The sequence below is a fragment of the Strix uralensis genome, chromosome 6 (genome assembly GCF_047716275.1).
Source record: "Strix uralensis isolate ZFMK-TIS-50842 chromosome 6, bStrUra1, whole genome shotgun sequence".
NCBI classification, from domain to species: domain Eukaryota; kingdom Metazoa; phylum Chordata; class Aves; order Strigiformes; family Strigidae; genus Strix; species Strix uralensis.
In genome coordinates, this window is record NC_133977.1 from 34,600,484 (window position 1) to 34,627,465 (window position 26,982).

A 26,982-nucleotide genomic window follows, 5' to 3' on the forward strand; every position below is an offset into this window, starting at 1 on the left:
AAGGTGGGGGCCGGGGGAAATGCAAATAGAAGTTAAAATTGTTTTATCAAAGTCCAATTCTTGGGTGCTTTCAGGGCTGGCAACAAATGCTGCAAGTTCCAGAGACCAGCAGGAATCCTTCCCCTCAAGTTACGTAGGTCCTTGGGACTGTCAGGTGGACCATCCGAAGCCTGGCAGACCCGAGTATCAGACATCCTGACCTCTGATTTGAGAAGGCTTTCGATAGTCCCTGTCACTCAGTGAACAGTGCTCCAGAGGATGGAGTCTGGAACCGGATTTAAGAGAGTGAAGGAGGCGACCAGAAGTTATGTGCGATAAAACAGGTAAGGGAAAAACTACAGAGGTGTCAAAGATATAAACGTGGCCCCCAGAAACAGGGAAAGTAGCAGCACAGAGGTCGGTCAGCAAAAGATGTGAATTTGAAACATCCACAGGTCTGAGCCATCCCATGAAGTGTGGATTGATACTTAGTAGAACGGGTGTTAATTATCACATACCTCATCGCCATCTTCTGCAGTTGCCAGACATACCCATCCCTCCTAACACAGCAACGTGGAAGCCAATTTCCCTGTACACACACAGCACAAACAGTGAATAAACTACATGTCTTAGCTAACCATATTGCTTAATGACCTACAGACAAACTCTAGATCAACAGTAAAATGGGCTGTTTTACTTTTAAAGAGCGTGTTCCTAGACTGAAGAGCCAGCCTTTTTCTACTCCAGTTTACTCATAGTTGTAAACGGTAAAATACTTCGCTTTTAAAATGCAGTTCTACCTGATTTTGTTCAGTGCATGATAACAGCAGTTATCGATATAGTACCTGAGCATCACCACAAACAACACTCTTGTTTCAATTCCTTAAAATAGAGTTTCAGGCCACAAGAGTTACTCTGTGAGAGCCAACACTGCCAAAGCGTGTCTCCATACCCGACTCACACTGTCCTTACGGCTCATTTTCAAGTAGCTGCAACATCCACCACTCTAGCTACGCATCGGACTAGGGGACTGATCAGCCCGTTTACTTTGACTTGATGCTTTCCTTTAAGCTAAGAAATGCCATCTTAAAGAAAATGCTCCTTTCTGAGCGCGTCTTGGAGGAAAAGATCTCTTTGGCACACCGGTATCCTTGCACTTGCATATCCATCTTTCCGAGCTGTAACATTCTTAGGCAGTTCTGATCTGTCTATAATTAGCTTTATAACAAAGATGATTTCAGGAACTGGTGAGACATATGGAAGAAAACACGGGACTCGACAGAAAACAAACAAGGCATCCTTTGAGTTTCTGATGACATCCTCTTCTTTGTTCTTACACGTTACTGCATGGTGGAAATTACCTTGCAATTACCCTGAACATATTCCCAGCACTCTTAGTTGTTGCTTTATCATCTCTCGTGACTCAGTTTATCTTGTGACAAGACCGACCGATTAAGTGCTGCTCCTGAAGAGCTTTCAGAGTATAAAAATTATACATTTTGAACTGTCATTATTGATATTAGAACACAGAAATATTTTTTTTTATAAATTACATTTCTAAAATAATAGAATCCTCTTGGTTTCACTTAGGCCAGGCTACTGCTTTTGATCTAACAGCAGTCATAAAAGCTCTGTTACTTCTGCCTCTTTGCAATGGCACTAATGATCACATTCGACAGTGAGAAAAAAAAAAGATTATATGTAAATAAAAGTGAAAACTAGCACATGTTCAGTGGCACAGCTTGCACCTCCATAGCTGGACCAGCTTACCTCTCTCAGGCTGTGGAGCTGGGAAGGTATTACCTCCTCTAAATGAAGCCAGCCACGTACAAGTTACTGCCAATGCACCAACCTATGTCAAAAGACATCAGCACAAAGCTTGGTTTGGGACAAGGCACCCACACTTCTAGCTGAGAGGCTTGAAAGGTGCAGCTGCTGGCCAACCAAAAGCCAAGCCGCTTTGCTACCAGCAGGCAGCAGAGTACAATTATCACATAGCAACATGTCTTGGCTCTCCTGTGTATGGCAGGTAGAGCTGCCCAGGGAGATGGACTCCAAGTGGAAAAAACAGCAGTTACTTGTACACCCAGCAAACATCCAGAAGTAAGTGCGAATGGAGGGAGGAACTAGATCCCAAGCCTTCTGTACGATGTGCATGGCTGCCAACACTGGCAAAAGTGATGTAGTTGGCTAGACTGCAAAAGATACGCACACACACACACATTTTAAGATGGACCCTCACCAAATCATCGTATTTCATTTCTGCCAGTGACTCATATGTGTACACATTCAACTGCCTTTGAAATTCAAGAGCTAGACCAGATACTGCAGCCGGGATGTCCTGAACCTGAAGACCAGCCCTGATGTGAAAAGGGAAGGACGCTGTGGAGGAGGCAACTTACCTGAGCGACCGGGGCAGGGCTGCTGGCTTCTGAAAGGACAGCACACACGGGCTCCATTTTAACCCCCTGTTCCAGTCTCTTCTTTAAACTCCGTATCTTGACAACTGAAGCAGACAAAGAAGCAAACAATATTCTATAGGAAACGATCTTCTGTTGATTTGGCAAGTGCAACCCAGAAGATAACCCATAAATTGGACACTCTTCCAGACTACCTCCCTAAACCAACCCACCTCCAAATCTCTCTACTTTCATAAAGTGCTGCCTATCCTGGAGCTACGAAATAGTTTTTCCTGTGCAGTGCAAAAAAAAATATTAGTTTCTGAGAGAGATTTTTTTCATCCCTCTAAATAAACAAATAACCATTCATTTTAACAGAAAACTCTTTACTTCTCCTAGCAAAAAAAAAAGCTAATTTAATGATTATTTTTATCACATCAAGATATTGAAAATTGTCTTCTTTTCAGTATCACTTTACTATTTGACAATTTTAATTGTGAAAGTCAATAAGCAGAAACTATCAGTTTTGATTTCTTATTTCCACTGCATAATTAAAACAAATAAAAATCAGTATAGCTAATGAACATAACAAAGCTGAAGACAAGCAGGGTGGCTGAGTATGCAGACACTACTTAGGCATATTGCAGAGTGCACCCACAATTTAAAACTATTCAACATGAAACCATTAAAAGTAGTTACTACACTGGCTGGCTGTTAACATACCACGTTAAGCTCTTGATAGGCTATTTTAAAAAACAATACCAAAACATGCACACTGGAGTCATATTGAAACAAAGTCATATCAAGTCATGTTGCTATATTCACTCCATACTTCAGAAGCATGTAAAGGCACTACAAGACAGCAATGCCTATGGCCTCCCACAGCTAAGAGGGACTGAATAAGGGCAGCAAGGGCAATTTCAGAAACGTCCGTGCTGATTTAATCTGTTACTACCTTGTGGCTGTGCATGGCCATCCCTGCTAGTGCTGCTGTCCCCTGGGTTAGAGCCTAGAGCGAACCCCTTGCGTGCCCTTTCTCTGCTACCATGCAAATGCAGTCAACTGGGTTAAGTGTCCTCCAAAGGGGTTCAGGCCATGGCCAGACGGAAAGCTCCTCTCATGCAGCCACCGCTGCCCCAGAGGTTCCCCGAGGTGGCTGGTGGCGAACGCCCAGGTAGGGACTCTGCGGGCTCCAGGACCGGGGCTGCACCCGCCTGGCAAGGAGGCACTGGCATCCCAGACAGCTCCTTCTGCAGTGCTCATCTGATCGTGGCTCAAGTCTTAACACAGGACTTCACTAGATTTATTTTTTTCCTCTTCAAAAGGTATCGTGCCACTTTTAAAACTTTCTTATACAAAACTTGTTCTCACACGAAGTAAAATCAACAGAGCCACACATTTCACAAAAATCAAGTCTTTATCAGAACGGACCCTACCAAAAGAGTCAGGGAAAATGACGCCTTTAGCACATCAATAAATAAAGGCAGGAAAACTAAATTATCAGTAATTAATGCTATGGGGCACATTTCTGGTTTCATAAGTACATAAATGCTATGATCTTCAATATTTTAAAAATATTTGCTTCAATGATAGAAAAATCTATGTAACGAATACTCTGTATACTACACAGGCTACAAAATGATGGAGCACACACATGGCATATTGTTATCCAATAGACTTGACAACTTGAGTAATCAAGTTCACCTTTCCTACAACTGAGATTAAAGCGAACTCCTGATTCTTATTTACATAAAGAGTTGCTGGCACTGACTAAATTCCCACTAGTGCAAATAAAAAAATCACAAAAGAAAAGCTGTTCTAATACTAAGTGTTTCTATTAAAGTGATTCCAGGGCAATCTTCTAAAATGACCAGGATTAAAATTAAGGTCAGATATTCTGTTTTCTATAATCAAAGGAGGCAAGAAGGAGATCCAAAGGGGAAAAAAAGCCAAATACGTTTTGTATGTCTCGAATCAAATATTTAAATATTTCATTTAATTGTTGAAAGTATCCATTTCAGTTCTTGCACAATGATACGTGTCTTTACATGCCTTCATCTGTCTCATTAAGAAAACAGATTTTGTCTGAAATTATCTAACATGAAAAATACCGCTAAGTCTATTCATAAAACAGTATTCTATATTTTTATTTTTCAAACAGCAAGTGACCACATTTAAAATGCATCATTTGCAAATATAAATTATCAAACTATTAGTTTAATTAAAAATAAACCAAAAACATAACTTCCCTTAGTATCACAATACATAAAGGGTATTATAAACCCAAAAAGACTAAGTTAACCATAAGAAAACAATAATGTCAAAAGTGATGAAACTCATTAAGTCACTTAATGAATAAATCAATCCTAATACAATACCATTCACCATGATTATGTAAAAAAAAAAAAAAAAGCAATCTTTCACTGTATTATACAGATAAAACAATCCAATCCTTCATGCCACATTTTGTAAACCATGATATAAATTACACTCACAGTCAAATGAACAGGAAGAGTAACTCCTAAAATATTTTAAGTTGCTTTTAGGGCAGAAATAAAGGCAGAAATAGAATCATTTAAAATATATCAAGTTTAACCAAAAAATTTCATTTGGTCAAGCCTGCTATCCAATTAGTTTTGTTTCCTGCAAAACTATTTTTGTCTTTTTTGAATTATGAAATTTAAATGTTTCTTTTACATATTAAATGTAAGTCACATGTTGAACTACATTAAATCCTTTTATACTTTTATTATTTTTGCCATGAGACCCAAACATCTTTCATGTACCTACACACACACACACACCCCCACACCCACCCCCACACACACACTCTCTCACTTGATACCAAGAAATTCCTCATTTCACAGGAATAAAGAAAGACTCAGATACTGATTTCTGTCAGAAACATAAGGAATATACAAATTCATACTTTTCAGGTTCCTACAAAACCATCTCTCACCTATATACATACTTTCACTGATGGAATTCAGGTTACGGTCTTTTGTCTGATCATAAAGGGACGGTATAGATGTTGTAGGATAAAGAAATACTGTATAATCATTGAAATAAACCTGTTATCCTAAATTTATCCATACGGATTTTTTTTTTTATTATTAATTGAAATACAAAGAAGGCATATGAACTTCAGGAAAATAACACTATATCAGAAATCCACTGTAACAGTGTTCCACTATATATATCATCAGGTTTTTCATAACACAATTTATTCTGTACACTAGATTTTGTACTAATTTCTCTGTCTTCAAAGTCATGATATTTCCAGATCCAATTCAACACTACATAGTATGCCTTCAAAATAAAAGGAGGTCACTTGCTTTATTGAATACCAAGTTCCCTTCCAGACAGCATTAAAAGAAAGACAAGACTACACAGACAAAGTCCAGTATAATTCATTTCTGACAATGAAAATTTCAACCCCTCATACTGTTGCAAAATTCCTCCTACTGAAATGCTTTACTACAATAATAATAATAATAATATAATAATAATAATAATAAAAAGCATACATTACATATAAAAGATACCAGTGTACTAAAAGTGACAGAAGTGGACTAGCAAATCCTTCAAAGCACATATTATATAAATGACTAGCATTTAAAAACATTTTTTTCCTATAAAATGTAGGTCATATACATTTATAAATTGGGGGTAGGGGGTTCTAAAGCAGTGATGACTGTTCAAATAGTTATGCTGCTCTGTACAGTCTAGTATCTATTCAATTCAAACTATAAGTTTGACATTTAGTTTATTTATTGGAATAAACCCATCTCATCATCTCATAGCTCATAATTTGAAAAATACACAACTCAAATGAAGAGGTGACTTGTAAGTTCACTGTTTATCTGCATATGAAATAAGAAGAGAACTACTCCTTTCTACTGGAGGCCCAAGTCTCATCAGTTCAATATCAGGACTTAAAGACCCCAAATTTTAAGTAGAGGAATTGTCAGGAATCAGCACAGAAGCAGAATAGTATCTCTCATCCTTTAGAGACACAGCTATTCAACTTTTGCAGTCTTCCTCATCTTGCAGAAGTGCAGCCAAGCCATTCATTTCTTACTCAAAGTGTGTACGGACGAAGCCATAGATCTAAAGACTGTCCCCTCTGTGACTGAAATTGTGCTGTGTAAACAATGTTATATACTCCAGCAGGAGGACATCTGAATTTATTTATAAAAAAATGATTAAGAATATTCATTAACTCAAACAAGGCTATTAACTCCCAAAGGTATTTTTGGAACTTATCCTTATGCTACTTGTAAAGTTAGCACTGTCATGTATTATTGCTTACAAACAGTACATCATCATATGCCTTCTAACAGAGCGGTACTGTGATCAGTTCCTATGTATTTACAGGCTTTTTTGTTTGTTTTTTAAACAAGCTATAAAAACATTACATACTTTACAGACAATACAAATACTCAAGTCAAACAAATGGAATGCATAACAATAAGAAACGTCATAAAGGAAGACTGACATAAGTCCTTGATTGTCAAGACACATTTATATTTATATTTAAACTCTAGCTGTGCAGAATCAAAGATTCAATCATAGGTACATCCTTATTTGATAAATCATATTTACAGCATGATATTGCATAAAAAAATAAAATAATGTTGTTTACACAATATTACCTTTCATCCATTGGATTAAGGAAAGCAAGAAACAACTCTTAGAAATGTTTGCTTGCCTCAGTTTGTGTTTCCTATCAAAAGATGTAATTTTAAAAAGGAAACATAAGGTTTTATATGCCGAGTAGAGCAAAGGCGACTATAAATTTATTTCCCTGACACAAAGCAATTTAAAACTGAACAAAAGTTTCAATTTTAACTTAAAGACATTTCTTTTCATTAGCAGTAATACTCTCTTAGTACTTGTCCTTTGCAAAGGAAGTTTTAGCTAAATGCATTACATGCCTAACATAAACATGCATTACCGTAAGTTGAATGAACTTTCAAAGTTACAAGGCTTCATTTTAGTATAACATTTAACACTAGGAAACTGTAACGTTATTCATTTGCTTCAGTACCAACCATGTAATTTGAAAGTTCACATGTGTACTGGTACCGACTGCATAAGCATATTTCTGCCTTCTAAAATTTCCAAATGGATTCCCAGGAGTATTAGGATTTTCCCTGCGATTTATAATGGTATTAAAACAAACAAATGAAGAAGAATAAAAACCAAAGCTCTCAAAACCAAGAAAATTTAGTTAGCAAATATACATACATAAAGTAATCCAATGCTGCAAAATTCAGAGTGGATTCATCCAAATATTCTGGTTCATTTCAAATAGTTACTACATATGATACAAATACTATAAAAATATTCTGAACAAGCATGGAATATAATGCATCTGGTCAAGTGGAAAGTTTTCATAGGAGAACATGAATACTTTTGAATAAATTCCAAAAGTTACAGTAGAACCCAAATAATTCGCAGCAATGCCTTAGAAACCCTTTACAAATGACAATTTTGAAAATAGTGAAGAAGCAGGCAATAAAAGCAAGGATGTCACATCACGAAATGTACTTTGCTCATTTATTTTGACAGCTGCAATTTAGTTTTCAATACTTCTTGTACCTCCCAGTATACTCATATAGATTCTGCAGTATACTTGGGTGAAGTAGTACAGTATTACTAATATGAGACCTCACTACAGTACTTTTTAGACCATTGCAGAGAGGTGGGGAATAGACCATCAGGGATGTATAAACCTATCGGATGCTCTGATTAGTGGTCAGCGAATTAGCAAGATTTTACTGTACTTCTCAATTAACAATGAAAAGCTCCTGCCATCCAAAAAATTGACAAGTACAATATAAAAATAATACAAGTGTTATTTCACATGAATACTTTCTTGTCCTATTTTCTTCTTGAAACACAATTTTCCTAAAGACAACACTAGGAGACACAAGATCATAAACAGTTCTTTTATCATCCAATTTAAATTATTTATGTTGTTATTCATAAGCCAACATACAGTAATACATATGGTTAATCCTTCTCCCCAAACCTTGTAATTTATGACTAATTCATTCTCAAATCAAATGAAGAAAATGTAAATGCCTATTAGTATACCATTACAAGCTGATTCCTTCATTGTCTGTTATATTAATGGTAAAACATATCAAAGGATTCATGCTAAAAGGGACACTGTCAAGTAATTTAGGACCAAAATATGGCCTATTAATATGTGCAGATAGATATATATATACACACACACATTGTGTATATATATAGTTTGGTAATAAATGTCATCAAATTCCTTTTTTTAAAAATCATCATTCCTCTATGACTAGGAGATATCCCCAAAAAATTCTACCTTACACACACACACACATTCAGCGCTTGCATGACCTTTAAGTAAGAATGTCTGCTGTTAGCTCTGTGGAATATAAATGCTCACCCCAGCCTTATGCTGACCGACTGAACAATATCAGTACAAGAACAGAACAGAAAACCAAAGTTGCTTTTTTCCAGACATACGTGGAAAACTAACAAAATGAACACCGACCAGATCAAAATGAAGAGTGTGCATCTGTAGCAGATTAAAAGCAGCAAAACATGAGCAGTGGAAAATGTTATTAAATAATGCAATTATTAAACAAGCAAAAGCTTTTTACATAGTTACAACTTCTCAGAACTACATACACGCTTATTCCAGAACGAAAGTGCATGTACTCAGGAACTCATAGCAGTATATTTGGTTAACTCCTCCAGTACAGAAAGCTTCAAGCATCTGTGGATCAACAACTCACACCACCGCTTTAATTGTACACGTGGAAGAATCCTATGAGATAGTCCCTGTGGGCTAGATGGGGACTTCACAACCTGTCCTAAGGCACGGAGTATAGCTGTAATGGCTCAGCAGCAGGCTAGGGAATGAGCTGTGACGTAAGGACATAAATTCCTCAGATGATTCCCACTTTGCTCTAGGGAAGAGCAAGTTCCTTCGCTCGGTACAACAGCTTGCTCCCTCATGCATCCAAGTAGCAATTCCTAAGTGTGAAGATGGGATGGAGTGAGAGCTACTCCTTCCTACTCCTCAATCACTTTCTCACAGCAGAGTATCCATGCAGTAACTTTTTAAAATAAAGCTGAGTCAATCTCCTTAGGGAGGAGGAGGCTTTATTCCTTACCTCCTTATGGGGCCAGAGATGTGCAGTAATAATACAGTCTTTTTTTTTTTTTTTTTTTTTTTTTTTTTCCTTTTACTGCTTGTTGTATTTAACAAATAGTACTATCAATGGCCATCTATTTGCAACTACAGGACAAAGATGCCAACACAGTATTATTCAGGCAACACAAGCTAGGATGTCATGGAAATGAAACACTGAAAATGAAACACACGTTACAAGAGGTGGCTTCCTGGGATATAGGGGCCATATGTATTATGTCTGTGCAACACAGAAGGGAAAAATCAAAAAACCAAACTGACCATAAAGAAAGCAAAACAGAGACACATGAATCAGTTTTTAAATATTATTTCAAAGAAATTTCTTTAAATGTATCATTGATAATCCATAAGGAATTTAGTTTTCTCCCTTGATGCTCATTCTTCCTAACTCGGGGCCAAATATTCAGACAAAATTACTGCTAAGTCATAGCACGCTGAAACAGCTTCCTATATTATACACAGGGTCAATGAACCAAAACAGAACCGTTTTCTTATACAAAAGTATTAAGTAAGAAGTTTACATAAATTGTATTTCTTATCAATGTAAGAAGCAAGCTATGGATAATAAATGCACTTTCTCCCTCGGCTGTACCCAGTAAAGTTAGTGCTACCATAAGGGAAAAAGAGACAGAGTGGGATCAGTTTCCTAGTAATGAAAATTCAGAAAAATTGTGCTACTGCTTTGGGAAGAGGTGAGAACTGTTACACGTCCTGCTCAAGTCCTTTCCTAAAGGACAGGCTATATGTTAGCCCCTTGAGATGCAGTCTTTTCTCCTAGCTGATGGCTTCATCTGAGCGATAGATAGCAGCTAGCAATAGTGCTGTAAAAAGATGTATGCAATCCTATTTAAAAAAAAAAACACCATATACATACTTATATATATACGTGTGTGTGTGTGTTTTTCCCTGGTTAATCAGCCTACATTAGGCTTAAACTGCCTTAAACTACCAGACAGTGTCCCTTTAGGGAAGGTGCAATAGAATGAACATACAGTTCAAAAATCTGTAACTTGTTAACTTAAACTACACAATAGTTATGCTACTCAAATCTTACCACCTTAAAAATGCACACAGAACTACTTATCGTACCATACTGGATACTTCAAGACAAAGTACTATTCAAAAAAACATATTCATGGTACAGGGATAGTCTTTGTAGTTTATTTATATGGTGAAATGCAACAAAAACTTCTGATCACTCGCCTATGCTGGAAAAAGAATCCTGTTCACTAGTATTATTCAGCAGTTTTGGTTGGTGAAATTGTAACAACTTTCACTAAGCAAACACTAAAAAGATAGGGAATTTGAATGCCCACTTCTTCAGCTTTCAGGGATACTTCAATAAATGTTATGATCTGAATTGTCAAAATTCTAGACAGAGAATTAAAACAATTTTTACAGAAGCTAAGAATACCCAATCTCAAGTATATTAAAAAGAATTATTGGAGGTGTATGAGATGAACATGATGCAACCGTATCAAACCTAAAAATCTAACAATGGTTTTATTTTTTGAGAAATCAAAAACTATCAGGTTAACTAAGTGCTCTATGTTAATCATTATGAGCATGTACGGTAAGGTACAATTAAGCTTTTAAATCTTGGAATACACAGTTTGTGTAAGCATTATGCAACTGGGAATGTCATCTACAGAGTATTTTAACTAAAACTTCAAAATCTTGGTATCTGCATATGAAAAAGTCATTAAAAAGTTACATCTAGATTCAGCTGTACAAAGAAATACACATTACTTCAGGAATGAAGTAAAGGCTTTAGCAGTTAGACATTTTGCTTAAAAAAGTGTTTAAAGTATTTTAAATTAATTAGACTTTTAAATAGTAGAGTTAGTCTATCAGAATTCATTTTTTCCTCCAAACACAACTCAAGGTAATGCAAAGCAGAAATAAAGGGCATATGGTCTAAAATTATTTTTGAGAGATGGAAGAAAGATTATTTTTGTAGAAAATGCCATCTTTTAAAGCCATATTTGCTTGACTTTGAAACTTGTTTATTCTGTGTGTTTAGCAAATGTTGATTCCCTGCTGAAGAGCAATGACTATGCTGACAAGCTTAGAAATGACAATATGAATAGTATCAGACAATAAACTGTCCTCCCAAACCATACAAGGAAACCAGTAAGGAAACAATCACGGGGGAAAGTCTTACCTGGGGATTTTGTTTATTTTAAATTTCATAGAAGGTAAAATATTTTCTGGATTCAAACAAGTGAATAATAAACTGCCTTTGATAGGGGCACCAACATCAGGCAGTTCAATGACTGGTGACTAACCAAAAAAAAAAAAAAAAAAAAAAAAGAAAGAAGCAGTTATTGGTCTTGCTAATGTCAGCTTACTTTTGTTTTAACATAGCGCTCTTAAAAGCTGTACAGAATTCCATCTTATACAGAGCAACCCCCTTTTGACAAATGTGTTCTAAAGTGCCAGTATTATTTACAAAGATTTCTTAGCCAAAAGTCTGGCCCGTTGTGGCATCAGGTGATGAAGTCATCCCAGCTCTGCTATCATTTACATTCACCAAGGGAAATTCTGGGAAATCAGCACTTGTCCCTGGTCCCCGAAGGTTCACCTGTCCATTGGCAGTGCTAAACTGAGATGATATTCCAGCTCTTGCCCCATGGTACTGAGCTCTAAAAGGCTGCTCAAAGGAGCTAATTTGATATGCTTGATGAACCGGCTGTGCCTCTGCTTTCTTCTGAGAAGTTACTTGATCCAAGAAGTCCTGTGTAGAGGAGGAAGAAGAATGATTTGCCTCATCACCTGAAAAGGGAAAAGGGTGCTGCGAATCACCAACCATTAGTCCAAAATGAGACTTGTCTGGAGTTGTTCTTAATGGAGAGTTCATTCCCGATCGAAAGCTATTGACGGGTATAGACGTGTAGACCTTCTCCATGGAAGGAAATGCTGGCTGGGTTGTAAGAGTCTGGTTATCAGTCACAAAATTAAGGCTCGGGTTGTTCAAATAGGCATCATTTTGGCTAGTTCTGTCCAAAGCTTGTTGTAAAAACTTTGAATATTCTTGTAACATACTAGCTTTATCTGATGAAGAAGCTTGAGAGCTTGTTCCAACTGTCTCAGATTGGGTGACCTCAGATACTTCAGAAGAATTGATTGATATACTGGAGGTCACCTCGGTGTCAGCCACACTGAAAGATATCTCATGTTGTCCATTAGCCTTGTGTGAATAATGATCTAACAGAGTTTGCAGTACCTCATCTGGAATGACATTTTTGTCATGGTTACCTTTAATTTCAACATTCAGTGCCTGGGTGTCTAATATTGAGGCTGTAGCAGTTTCATCAATGACGCTGGCTACAGCTGCCTGTGTTACCGAAGGTTGAGATGCTATGGTACTTACATTCAAGGCATATTCTCTACTGTTATTACTAGTAGCTTGTAGATACCTCTTTTTCTTTAAAAACTGCATTGCATCATCATAATTAGTGCTGCTGTGTACAGGTTTACTGGGCCCTTCCTGTAATGTGTCAACTTGATCAATGTCAGCATTACCTTCAGAGTCCAGTAAACTTTGCTTATCCACAAGATCAAAGGCATACTTTGAGACCTTGTTGTCTTCATACGTAGATAAAGGTGAAATGGTTTGACTTTGCTCAAGTGGCTGTTTCAGACTCCTCTTGCTGTTAACTTTTTTGAGAACGAGCTTAGGTGGGTGTATTTCTCCAGAATTTGCTTCTTCTAAGTGCGTTCCACTGACTGAAGAATGTGGCATCTCAACAGCATATTCCGCTACCATGTATTCATCTTTTACTTTAGTACTAGAAGAGTACAAAGGCAAATAGTCATTTTTGTCCTTCTTCTGTTCTGACTTATCTGTACATTCCTTATCCCCAGATTTTGTTTTCTCTGTTTTCTGCCTTTTCTTCTTTGGCAAGGAGCTGTCTTTCATAGGCATAGAGAAACCAGAATCTTCCTCTGATGGCAAAAAGCCAACTTTGGTGGCACTTCTGTTCGGTTTCTTGTCACGGTTCTCATGGCACATACGTTTATGTTTCAGCACACGATCAGTCCTGGAGAAATACTGCAAAAGATTTTTATTATTATTATTACAGAAATATACTAGCAGAAAGAAAAGAAACCTTTCATTCTAACAAATTTACTTGACAATTAATCCACTTTACTGACTTCTAATTAAATGTTAAACAGTATATAATCAATAAAATCAAGCACGGACAGTTGTGACTGCTCCACCTACGCACCAAGACCACCCACCTTAACAGAAAAAACATTCATTATAAATTTATTTGTATGCACATGACCACAACATCTGGAGACAGTCCTATCTGTAGTACTTGGGAACTGACTGGTGTCTTATTTTTCAATTGTGAGAGATTTCACTAAATCATCTTACCTGCAAACAATATTCACACTGGTAAGGCTTCTCTCCACTGTGAGTTCTTTTGTGCCTTTCCATGTGATACTTCTGAATAAACCTCATACCACATTCATCACAACGAAATGGCTTTTCACCTGGTAAAAAACACATAGCAATGTTAATCTAAAAAAAACCTAATCCATGTTCTTCCATACAATTACCAGGTCACATACTACATTCTCTATTAGAAGTAATAAAGAAGAGGATTTAGTCTGTTGCTATTGAGAAACAACATAGGGCTTGCTCACATTACTGTTTTCCCAGTACTCAGTAGCTGACGCCTCAAAATTTTTTTAAGCTTTTACACTAAATCACCTTTAAAATTAAATTCTTATCCCCTCTTTCTAATGTAGGTGCAGATATCTGTATTAAACCTAACAAATGAAGAACTGCAAAGATAGCCGTCCTGAACTGCTGCTACATAATTTTTTTTTAGCACAGATGATCATATAAAAATACCTCAATTCTGTCACCAACTCATTAACTCAAACCCAGCCCTTCTAGAAGAGAATTATGCATTTCCAAGCTTTCAATTTAACATTTTTGTAGGGTGCTCTGTATTTTCCGTATTTTCTTCCCTTATCTGTATGTAGAATTGAAGTAACTGCTCTGGAAAAAAGCCTACTATTTTGGTTGGAACCTAAATGTTAAAAAAAAAAAAATTAATTTTAAAATATTTTATTTTAAAAATTGATCTGAAAACAAGAAACCTCTGTAGCTGAACTGGCATTTGCATACTTACAAGTTTTTCTGTTTGGTTGTTTTGTTTGGTTGGTTTGGGTTTTGGTTTTTACTTTCATGAAATGTTAATTCAGACAATATTTCTTGCCCTGAATTCATCTTCAGTTCTCCCTTTGTTTTTCCTCACAAAGAAGCCCTGCAATGATCCTTTCAGAACATGGAGTAACTCTATTTTTATTACTTTTAACTTCTGCCTTACATCTTCCCTCTGATATTTTTATTTTCTAGGTTTCTCTGACAAAACCTAAAAACGCCAAGCGCATTGAAAAGTTAGTTTTGCTTTTACAGAAGTTCACTATTATTTAATAGAACTCACCCTGAACAACAGTAACCTTTCCTCTTAATATTTACTGTGAAATCTTTTGAACTGACATAGAGATCAGGGATTGTCTTGGCAGCATCTGTCAACATCCTCTTTGTTCTGAATACTGTACTGCACTGATTTTTGGGATATAAACCATCTTTCTTTTGTTTGCAGAAATACACAGACTATTTCTATTTTTCTGAGGTAGTTTTATTCTTTAAAATTATTTTATGAACTAATTATTACTAGTCATTAATTATTAAAATGTTAATAAATTATTATTTTAAATGTTGTTAGAATATATCTTTTCCATTTAGAATTGAGGTATTTAGCTACATCCTTCTAAAATGGAAATACGGTACCTTAAAATAAGATGCCAGTATTTATAGAAACTAGAATGGAAAATATCTGTATCACCCACACATTTGCTCCTGGTCAGATCATTAATGTCCAGAGTTTCAACCTTCTTAATTCCAAGCATTTTCTAAAACTCTCTCTTTGTAAGCCTATGCCCTATTTCAAATTATTAATTCTTACCTCTCCATGTGGATTCTCAGCCAATCCCTTTTTCGGATGAAACTATTCCCATTTATTCTCTTCTAAATCAAATGATCTCCTCTCCTAAGATCTCTCAGCTTCCATCAGTTCTTTCTCTACAGGCTCACAACCTCAGCATCCTAACTCTTCTTTCACATTTAGTCAGAGACTAACTTTTAGCATTTCTTGCTTATTAATAATCACCATAAATTTTTTTTTTCAGCACCCTTTATAAATTATAATGCCTATCATATAATCCTCTCTCGTACTGTCTATAAGCAAATTCTCCTCTCTGGTCTATTTCCTAATTTTCAAACTCCAATTTCATTCTTCATGTTCTCTTTATTCATTAGGTACTCTTACTACCACGGTGTTTTACTTGCACCATGCCTGACAAGACTTTCTGAATCAAATACCAATCCTTGGCTTCACTGTTAAAGAAGATGAGGCAAGAACATTTAGGTCTCATTGTTCTTGTTCAATATATGGAAACTCTTCCATCCCCAAAGACAACCACTTAATCCTTGTTACTTACTGTTTTCTTTCCCTTTGCTCCACTGTTCTACTTTGTGTTTCTTTTAAATCGCTCCTTCAAACAACTTCTCCTTACATTGTCTGGACATTTGCTTTCACACTATCTTAGATTTTCTTTTTTTTTTTTTTTTTTGAGAAAGGAGCAGCTGTTTAGGATGAAAACTATCCTGAGCCTTACAGAAGCCAAACCAAATCAAGAGAAGCAAGACAGCTGAGTCTTCTTCTAGCTTTGAACAGCCCTCTGAGAAGCTACCCTGCTATCCCAGGAAATGCAGAACATTTCATTAATACACTTACCTTCAGCCTTACAACCATTTCTGTAAATGAATGGTCACAGAGTTCCTCAACATTTGTCTACTCAAGCTGGCCATTTGATGGCAGAAGACTCTCCCAGCTACCTATTCCCTTGTCAAGGCTTAAATAGGGCCAAACAGGGGTTCTGAGATTTTTTATTGCAGAGTATCATCACCACCAGCTATTTTGGAGACTTTGAGAGTACATAAGAAGGCACTGCCGGCCACACCTCAACAGGAAGAAAAGTTTGGGGACACTGCCCTTGAATTACTCAGCACAACACAGAAAATAATTTTTTTCAGTAGAATTCCAGAACACTCTGGAAGTAAGATTAAGTAACACTTTGTGAAACTGATACCATACTTAATTTTTGCTTTAGTCTTCACAAGGAAGATAATGTTAGAAAAAGATTAAAAATTAATATGAAGATATTCTTCCTATAATAATTTCTTCCTAGCAGAAGCCTGAAACTTCAGATGCCTACTGCAATTTTGTTGTACTTTTCAAACAGGATCTATCACAAATGGAGGAGATCATTAATAACAACCTTTTGCTAATGTAGGGAGAATCCAGGACATATTTTTCTGAAACATCTTGCTGAGTGGGAAAGAATCAGATGTGGGGAAAAAAAAGTCAAAATTTAAAAATACAATACAATAATTATATGCATTATTTATGAAAACAACCTATGTTTTGTGTCTGTGTTGGAAATCTATTAAAACTGAGCAATAGAACTATTTATAAAGCGTAGTACAAATACTATGTGTATGAAGGCTGTAACAATTATAAACCCCCAGGCATTTTAAAATTTAAACAGACAAAATACAAATTATAAAATACCAAAGAAGGCAATAAAAAAGCAGCATGACTGAATAATAAGGCACTTGAATGGTTAGCCCCATGTTGCTTTATTTTTTAAAAAATGTAATCTCATTTTTTGTGTTTAAAATGGAAAGTAGGGTGGGTTACAGAATTAGGACACATGAACGCATGAGTGGGTAAGGTATATAGAAACATCTCTAAGCAAAAAGAAAGCAGACATATTTGGAAAAAAAAAATCAGCATCTTCATGAGTCTAGTAAACTCAAAATATGAAAATGTTTGTGTACCAATGATTCTTCCCTCTCTCACAACTGACATGGCGGTTTTCTGTATCATTAGTGGCAAGTTTAGCAGCAGGGTTCTAGCACTGCTGTCCTCCTCTACATACAATTATTTCTAGTAAGTGAATTTTGTATTAATGCAATGTCTGCTTTTAGATGCAACTATTTAATTATTTACACAGAATACGGCTGTTCATTGATTGCTTCCCAACTCCCTCACAACATTTCATTTGAAGGAGTGGTTCAGAGAACCGAATTCAAATCACACTGGAACTAGCTGGAGCACCTGTAAATTCAGGGCTTGTAACAGGCATAAAATGGGGCTTCTGAGTGTTACCGCTGTCTTCAATTGGCTTAAAACAAACTGGAAAACTTGACAAACATCTTAAAAGAGTAACAAACATCCTGTTCTTCATCAGTGTTTTGAACACTGTACAAAAGCTGGTGCTAAAAGCAGAGAGATAAAAATGCAAAATAAAAAGAAAAAAAATACAGTATTGAATTTATAAGTATATTTCTTAAAAGAGTATAGTACAAAGACAACTAACTTTCCTTTACTTCCATCAAAGTGAAACACAGACCCACTGCTCACCTTCTGGTGAGAGAAGCAAGCTGAAAATTCAGCTTTTCTGGATGGGTTCAGTTATGCAGTCCTGAACAACAGAGTAATGCTACACAAACAGCTAAGGCCCAGTAGTGAATATTGTCATATAGAAGTGAAAGCACAGACAGGAAGGTAGAATGCCAATTAGCTATACTATAACTGGGCCGAGCCAAATATTAAGCACTAGTCAAATACTTGCTAACGAAACAGTCTTCAAAAAAGCTTTTCCTGGAAGCTGGGTCTTACATGTTTTCTCCTAACCATCTACTAGCTGTCACCTAGGAAAACACCCATAATTCAACAATTGAAACACAAGCACCATCTTCAATTTTCTGAGAAACAAACAAACTACACCTCAGGATGCTGAGGAAAGGAGGAAAACATAGTTATCTAAAAAAGTCAGATAACAATATGGTTAATTTGTTAAATGGCACCTTTTTCTCTGCTAAACAAGACTAGTATATGTAAGAACTGGCAAAAAACCTGCAAGCCCCCCCCCCCTCCACACCCTCCCTCCAGAGCTTACAATCAACACAGAATTCTCATTAGAGCTAGAAGTTGAATTTAAAGAGATAATTAAATCTATTTATAAAATATTTGCAGTCAAGTGTTAATTAACTATATTGCCCAGACTCTCATTTTCAAAGCCACGTACAGGGAATAATCCTAATTTAGGAAAAAAAAAAATCTTCTGAAAAATGTGAAGACTGCACTTAAATTTTTGCCTTTGGGGGGAGGGGGGGGGAGATGTGGGGGCAGATAGATGGAAGAGAGTGAATGAGCATTCTTTTCAAGAATAGTATCTACACAACGTGGAGGCAGCATGGTTCACCAATTCAGAGTCAGAGGAAAGACTAGGAACAGAACAAAGACACTGGACAGAAGAATGGAGGACTCTTCTGTGGCTGACTGGCTGAAGGAAACCTACTTAGTCTGGACTCATGGCAACCTAGGATACAAAAATCCCATGAACAACAGGGTGTTTGTGCATGTAACTCCCTGTACACTGCTCTAAAAATTCATTTTGCAGAGTTTTTTCTCCCTCTCAACTCTTACACATGCACACACTGCACTGCGTGTTAGTAGCTTTCATATCCATTTAAATGCTACAGCCAAGAAACACTGTGCACATTCACCAGCTCTGCTTTTCTGAAAAAGAGGCTGAGAAACTGGCATCTAGTCCAAAGGGACCATATTACAAAATATTTAAAGAGGGATTGAAAGGCCATGCACCAAAATGCCAAAAACCCAATGAAGCCAAACCTGTTAAAGAATGTGGTTTTGTGTGGTGCAAGAAGATAAAAAAGTAACATGTATAAACTTTAACTCACTTTGGCTTAAAACTTTGGGCCTTATTTGACCTATATTGAGTATTTTTAAACTAAGGCTCTTATTTTTAGAACAGTTCTGAATTAAACCTTTCAAAAAAAAAAAAAAAGTGAAAAGTGAAAAGTAAAGCTGATACTAATACCTTTGGGGTTAGGCATTTTGGCCATTTTAGTCCTGGCACTTTTCCATCAAATTCCAAAATAAATAAATAAATAAATAAATCTACTGAAATGTAATTTGGAAGTCCCCATTGTCTGATTTAACCTCATGCAACAAAAGATAGAACAGCTTAACAAACCTTAACTTTTATGAATGCACAAACTTCAGGACTTGCTACCCTGGGGTTATTTATAGAATACTACTTTCAGATTTGCTTACTAGAGTTTATATTCACTTTACAGCCAAAGGAAAGTGGAGCAAGTTGAAAGCACAGAACTGATTTATTTTTAAAAGTTTTATAACATCTGTTAAGTTAAAACAAACTACAACAGGGTTTTAGGCTGCATACTTATTACCAGAAACCTTGCCTGAGTGGGGAAACAGTTTTTAAGCACGCCAGTAAAGATACTCAAGGCACTATACTCACCAGTATGAATCTTCTCATGCCTCTGTAGCAGGTACTTCTGTATGAAACGCATGTCGCACTGACTGCACTGAAATGGTTTTTCACCTTGAACAATATAATTCCACATCCATAAGTTAATAACTACACACTGTTGTTTCTGATAACTACTTTTGAGGAATATTAAAATATCTATTAAAAAACCAGCATCTGAGCGAATTCCAAAAATACTCTAATACCAAAAAACATTAGCCTTACTAAGTATATGAACTGCAGAATTCTTTCCATGATCCTAAGAGTCACATTAAGACTAGCACGGAAGAGTGATCTGAAATGGCTGTAATTTCCTCATCAACAAAATCAATCACGATGCTGGCATAAGACTGCATTCAGGATACTGGCAAGCTATTATAATGGTAAGTACCTTTTTCACTTCTCCGAACCAGAGAGATACCTCATCAGGCAAATAAGCAGCCGGAGCACATTTTACAAAGGGGTCAATTTTGGCACTTAGGCTACAAGTCAACCCATTACTTTCTGATAAAGAAAGAAAAGAAACCTTGTAAACAGTTAAGTCTTCAGTTTATTAAACATATGTTGATTTTTTTTTTTCCTGGTATTCTTTTGACACTTTGGTGCATGGAATCTCTAAGCTTAGATGCCAAGTTAGCTACACTCTTAAAACTGAAATTCGCATAGAGCTGAAAACATTTTTAACATAAGTAAACAACTCTTTATATAGTAGAAAAGACAAATTTGAAGTCAAGCAGTACCTGTATGAATGAAGACATGTCTCTGTAAATGGTAGTTGGTTCTAAAGGCAGCATTGCAATGCTCACAAACATGAGATTTGTGGGTTTTCACACCAAGTGATCCATCCTCATTTATTGTAAGGATCTATTTTAAAAAGAGTAAAATTTGTTCTCACACTACCCTCTAAAGATGTCTTATTAACTACAAAAAAAAAAACATTAATTTTTTCGATGCAGAAAATTTAAATATTCCAGGTAAAACAATGCTAATTTCTACAAAGCTATATGTTAGGCTTTTAGTATACATTTCCAATTGCAGTCCAATCCAACTTGTGCCTCATTGTGTATTAAGAGATATTTCAACAGGACGGAGACAAAAGCAGCTCGTGGACAACCAGCTTAGAGCTCCCCTATTCACAGCTGAGTCACTTTATATGCTACTGTTTACTTTGTCCGTCTGTTGGAAAGGATGCAATGTAACCAAACCACCTCTGGGCACTGAACCATGGATAATCATATTTTAAAGCAAAAGTGAAAGATTATATTCTTTTTTCAAATCACAACTGTAAATGTTTGCTAAAAGGCATTAAAACTTATCCAGTATAGTCATACAAATTATCTACATCTACATAATACCAGTTGCCTTGGAGGCAAAATTGTATTTTAAAAACCAAAACCCCAAAGCCAAACAACTAAGAAATTAGTATTATTCTTCTCCCCTTCCAGGTTTTTCACTCAATAAAGTATTGCTCACTCAATATACATGTTAGAGCATCTCCTTGATGAATTCACCTTGCCACACTCAATTGCTTTGCTGTCAAACAAAACTGCTATTTTCATATAAAGTTGAAAAAACTTAAATGAAAAAAATTACACCATATCTACCTTATTCAATAAAGCTCATCACAGGTTTTCTCTAATTTGTCAAAAAGAAAAAAAAAAAAACAAAACCCAAACTCTCTACTATCTCTGGCAAGAGAATAAGAAAACCAGTAAACAAATTACATTTCCAAAAGTCTTACTTAACTGGAAACAGAGCTACAAAGAATAGCTTAAAGTAACCTTAAATAAAACAGCTTAATCCCTTGTTATTAACAAAAAATAAAAGTCTGCTGGGGAAACACATCTGCAATTTGATTAGCTACAATGCTTTAGGTTTTATGATAATGACAGTGATGAGAAAGAGAGAGTCAATAACTGAAATAGTATCTCTGCAATAGTAGCAAATACTGTAGGATCTACTTAATCAATTTTTAATTCTGCTGCATCAAAACTCAGCAAGAGTGAAAGTCTTGAGCTAACAAATTCTTGTGCATTCACTCTGAAGGACAAGCACATTCATACGTTTGTAAGATTGGTATGTTACAGCTCCAGTAAGTCACAGATAGAGAACTATAAAAACTCTGTTCTGTAATGACGTACAGCTAATGAAACACCGACTGATTATTTAAAATAGATTTAAATACATGTTATGAAATGCTTTTCATATATTATATTGAAATTTTAAAATAATTGTGCAGAAAACACACTTAATCACAGTTATCCTAAACCTGGGCTCTTCTAGTGCATCCATTCATTGTACCACCTCTTAAATGAAGAACGTTAACTTTGTCAGTGCAGTTTGCCTAATAAAAGCAACAAAAAGCTTGTGCGTGTGTGTAAGTGTGTGTAAGTGTGTACATGTGTGTTTGTGTGCATGGAAGAGGGAAAAGTAGCCAGGATTCATAAAAGCTAATGACTTTTTATTTATATGACTACTACGTTAATATAAAATAAAATTTTAAATGTTTCAGTATGTTAATTGACTTCCATTTGTAAAAGTCCCAGCTGCTGTTTGGATGGAAAATCAACCCCGTTACTCTGGGAAATCAGTAGGCTCTCACCTATGTCAGTCCTTCAGCTTCTTTCTGCATTCCTACCCTGACAAGTTTGAAAAAAAGGGGAAGAGAGACTGAAAAAGAACCTGTTTAACAATTCTCCTGATCATTTTTCAATCTTTTGTCATCTCAAAAGACTAACACCGACAGACTGGGAGATAAAAAGGAAGCATGCAAGTACCTGTCTGTAGAAAGAGGGACACATGCCTCTCCTACCTTGCCATGTTTCCATGGAAGTGATCTGTGAACGTACTCAACCTAGATCTCCTTTTTCTATCAAAGGGAGAAGTATCTCGATGCACAGGATTTGGAACTTGCTTCCACACCCAATCCAAAACAACTTCTCAACTTTCCAAGAATACTACAAGTGCAACCTACTTTGACAGTGCTTTGAGGAGGACTGAGGGGTCCCACTCCCAGGCCAACAAAAAGGAGGTTTTGGAGTTTTTCTTGGTGTTAGGGTGAGTCTTCCTTCAATGTATACACAGTCTGGGTTGATTTCAGAGTAGGCTTATTTTAATGCTGCTGTGTGATAATATATAACTGATTTTTGCCTGTCAGAGCAGCCTGTTCTATTTTAAGTCTGAAGATTAAGAATGATTTGGGGAATTACTACGAGATATAACACTGCTACCTCATGAGGTGAAATGATTCTGGTTTTATCTGAAGTGCGTCTCAATAGAAGAAAATTGTTTTCAGACATACAGGGATACATACTCTTCATGAATGGATCTACAAAACAAATTTTGAAGTAACAAACCAGCAGCTATGGTAAGAATCTTTTGATATAAATAAATACATATATGAAGATGATTATGACCACAGGAATATTCCCTACCAGTAAATTATTTTATATATATTAGTAAACTTTTTAGAATTTTCAAAACTACCATTTTAGATTTCTTTTTAAAAACTTTTCGCTACTATGCATGAAGCATATAAAATTACCAGGCTCACAGAAAAGCACAACTATTATTAGATAGATACAGAGTAATGATTTATAAATTGTCTACAAAGCTACTGACTCATAATTTAAAAAAAATATTTGGAGAGAGAACTGCCTGGAGAGACAGATGTTAAAATATGTCAAGGGTTCATGTTGCTAAAAAGAGTTCAAAGAAAAACACTGTTATATCAGGTTTTGTTTTGGGTCTCTGGTGAACTTCAGAACTGCATCTTTACTGAGCAAACAAACAATTTCCAGCCTAACTACTTCAAATGCTAATGAAATTAGTCATAGTCAACCAAATCTTCAGGTTCTTTTAATCTTGGTTTTGCCAAATCAATGTCTTACTTTTGCTGGTGAACGCTGTTTTCTTTTCTTCTTTTTCTGCAAATCTACTGGCTCTCGTATTTGTTTTTTGTCTCGTTTCTGTTGTTCAGATGCATCAGTAAAGGTAATTTCTTGCTTTACACTGATCTGTTAAGATACCAAGTGCCAGTTTCAGGTAAGGTTCTCACTACAGAAAAGCAATTTTTCAATTTTAGAAGATGACAAACTGCTGAAACAGAAAACCTTTTTCTAGGGAATTATCTTGTGGCTTCATTCTTTCAGAAATTTAAGTGAAAGGAATAATAAGTATCTTAAATAAAAAGGGCATAGTTAATTTCTACAGTGACATTTTGATGTATCCTTTCATTCATCTCCCAAGGTCTTTTCTCCTCCTGACCTGTGGTGATTTTGAGATCAGTTCTTATATTAAAATCACTTCCATCTGTAAAACCATTCAGTTTTTCATACCTATTTTACTTTAGTCCGTGTTGTTGTCAATGCAAGATTTAACGGAACAGTTTATTATATATTTAAGACAGAAGTATTTTTTAAGAAAAAAAGAACAGTACTAATGAAGTTTTTTTCCAAAGAATATTTCTTGATCTAATGTAAACTTTAATAAAGAGCATGATACTCTTACATTTTTTCTAACACCTGAACCACCTGATCTACAGCTAACAGAGTAGTGTTTTAACAATACTACCTTTCTGAAGATTATTCTTCATGTATAAGGCTATCTACTTTTAAAGTCCTGGTAATTATCCTTTATGTTTGAAGGGTAACAGTGATGATGTGCTGCATTACAGAAAGACGCTCTGTTTTCAAAAGGAAGTCATCTGTATTCTCTCTGGGAAAGCTGAGGTACACCTTCTGTTAGATATCAAGGAGGGGCATATTTATGGTCATGTATGAAGTGTCACAGTCCAACCTGCAGTGTGAATGCAACTGCTAAGCGTCCACATACTTTGAAAACATACAAGATGCTTCCTATAGCATAAGAAACTAAATAGTACTATGAACAGCATAAACAGTATGCACCTTTTAATAACGCTATTTATTCTGGTGTGTAGTTACCCTTGAACATTAAATATATTTAAAAGAGCACATTTTAACGCATTAATTATATGGTAACAGCCTGCTTATAAAATATTTATAAAACAGATACTTAAAGATTATACTTAATTGGCAAAATTTATCCATAGCCAGAGGCAAATGACATTTTCATAAATAGCATCCATTCATAAATATTTTGATAATCAAAATCCAAACAAGCAATTAATAGTTTCTTGCCAGAGTAGGATTAGACTACCAGATCAAGCTTCCTAGTAATTTCTCCAATATTTCACAAAGAAATTGCTTACAGGGACATTAACAGCATACTGCAGCCCTTGAGGAAGTCTATCTTGCGTATCCATGTCATCATCATTTTTTACCGTCTCCTCATGGACCATGAGTTCATCATGTGAAATCATCTCTTGCTGTCGAAGTTCACTTTCTTGTAACACTTCATCTGTTGCAAGAATTTCTTGGTGCGCCATAGTCCGATCTTGAAGCACTGCCTCTTGCCGTTCTCCCGATACTCCAGACTGGTCAGATACTGCACCCATCCCTACCATAGCCCTGGATGACTGCATCTGGTCTATGCCACCACATTTAAGAAATAATCCTCCCAGCTTGTCTTCAATGTTCATTCTTAAGTGCAATAACCTACAAAGAAAGTTTTAATAGTAAACATCTACAATTGGTGCTCTTGCTTAAAATTTTTTACTTAAAAACATTTTATAAGAACTCAGTTAGTAGTCAACATACACACATGCACTCCTAAAACTGATATCCGAATAAAAGCTAAAAGTTGGTATCTTGGTTCACAACATGAAAAGATTCTCCTTTCACACACATGCATGTGTACACAATTGAACACTTTTAAATAAAAAGTTTCAAAGTAAAGTGCCTTCTGATCACTGGCAAAATCCTGGTAATTAAATGATAGCTAATTCCTCCTTCTACTTCCTTAGAAAACTGTTGGTTTTTTCTGTGTGCCCTTTTTAAGCTGTTCCCTTTTTCCATTTTGACTGTCTTTTACAAATGCCTCTTTCATATTGGTCCTATTCTCCTTACTTCCTTGTCCTTTGAGTGCCCTTTCACTGCTGCTACCCCAGGGCATACTGTAGCTGCTGGAACATCTTAATATCCACAAGTGAGAGAAAACTGGGCTGCATCAAGAGAAGTGTGGCCAGCAGGTCAAGGGAGGGGATTCTCCCCTTCTACTCCGCTCTCATGAGACCCCCCCTGCAGTGCTGTGTCCAGCTCTGGGGCCCCCAACATCAGAAGGACATGGACCTGCTCGAGCAGGTCTAGAAGAGGCCACGAAGATGATCAGGGGGCTGGAGCACCTCCCCTGTGAGGACAGGCTGAGAGAGTTGGGGTTGTTCAGCCTGGAGAAGAGAAGGCTCTGGGGAGACCTTATAGCGGCCTTCCAGTACTTAAAGGGGCTACAGGAAAGATGGGGAGGGACTTTTTAGAAGGGCTTGTTGTGATAAGACAAAGGGTAATGGTTTTAAAGTAAAAGAGGATAGATTTATGTTAGATATAAGGAAGAAATCTTTTACAATGAGGGTGGTGAAACACTGGAACAGGTTGCCCAGAGAGGTGGTAGATGCCCCATCCCTGGAAACATTCAAGGTCAGGTCGGACAGGGCTCTGAGCAACCTGATCTACTTGAAGATGTCCCTGCTCATTGCAGGGGAGTTGGACTAGATGACCTTTAAAGGTCCCTTCCAACCCAAACTATTCTATGATTCTATAAAAAAAGCAACTTTCTGGCTAAAGGTATATGTCAAATAAGGACTATAGAGAGGTCAAATCTGCTTATAAAAAAGGCATTCATTTTCACACCCACTGAGCAGGAGCATTAGTCAGGAAATATGAAGTCCAGTCATGAATAGCAATACCATTACATTGACTTCTGGTAGACAGATAGATATAAAATCGTAATATTCCAACAAGTGTCATGATATTATTAATTGTTTTTAGAATAAGGCAGCAGGCTTCTGTGAAGCTGGAAATGGCAGCATCTTCTTATTCA

At 36.3% G+C, this 26,982-nt stretch overlaps 1 protein-coding gene across 10 annotated transcripts in view; it reads right to left on the reverse strand.

Moving 5' to 3' along the window:
- Nucleotides 1–26,982, reverse strand: part of ZNF148 (zinc finger protein 148) — a 53,454-nt gene that overhangs the window by 6,278 nt on the left and 20,194 nt on the right. For 3 of the 10 annotated variants that reach the window (XM_074873635.1, XM_074873639.1, XM_074873638.1), the window contains exons 2-7: nucleotides 25,259–25,604; nucleotides 23,919–24,044; nucleotides 20,769–20,892; nucleotides 20,020–20,103; nucleotides 13,964–14,082; nucleotides 3,777–13,633 (exon numbers count right to left, since the gene is read on the reverse strand). In XM_074873635.1, the coding sequence (XP_074729736.1) occupies nucleotides 12,041–13,633; nucleotides 13,964–14,082; nucleotides 20,020–20,103; nucleotides 20,769–20,892; nucleotides 23,919–24,044; nucleotides 25,259–25,588 (2,376 nt within the window). In that variant the 5' untranslated portion in view covers nucleotides 25,589–25,604 and the 3' untranslated portion in view covers nucleotides 3,777–12,040. The other 7 variants (XR_012629521.1, XM_074873644.1, XM_074873642.1 and 4 more) reach the window with 7 other exon arrangements.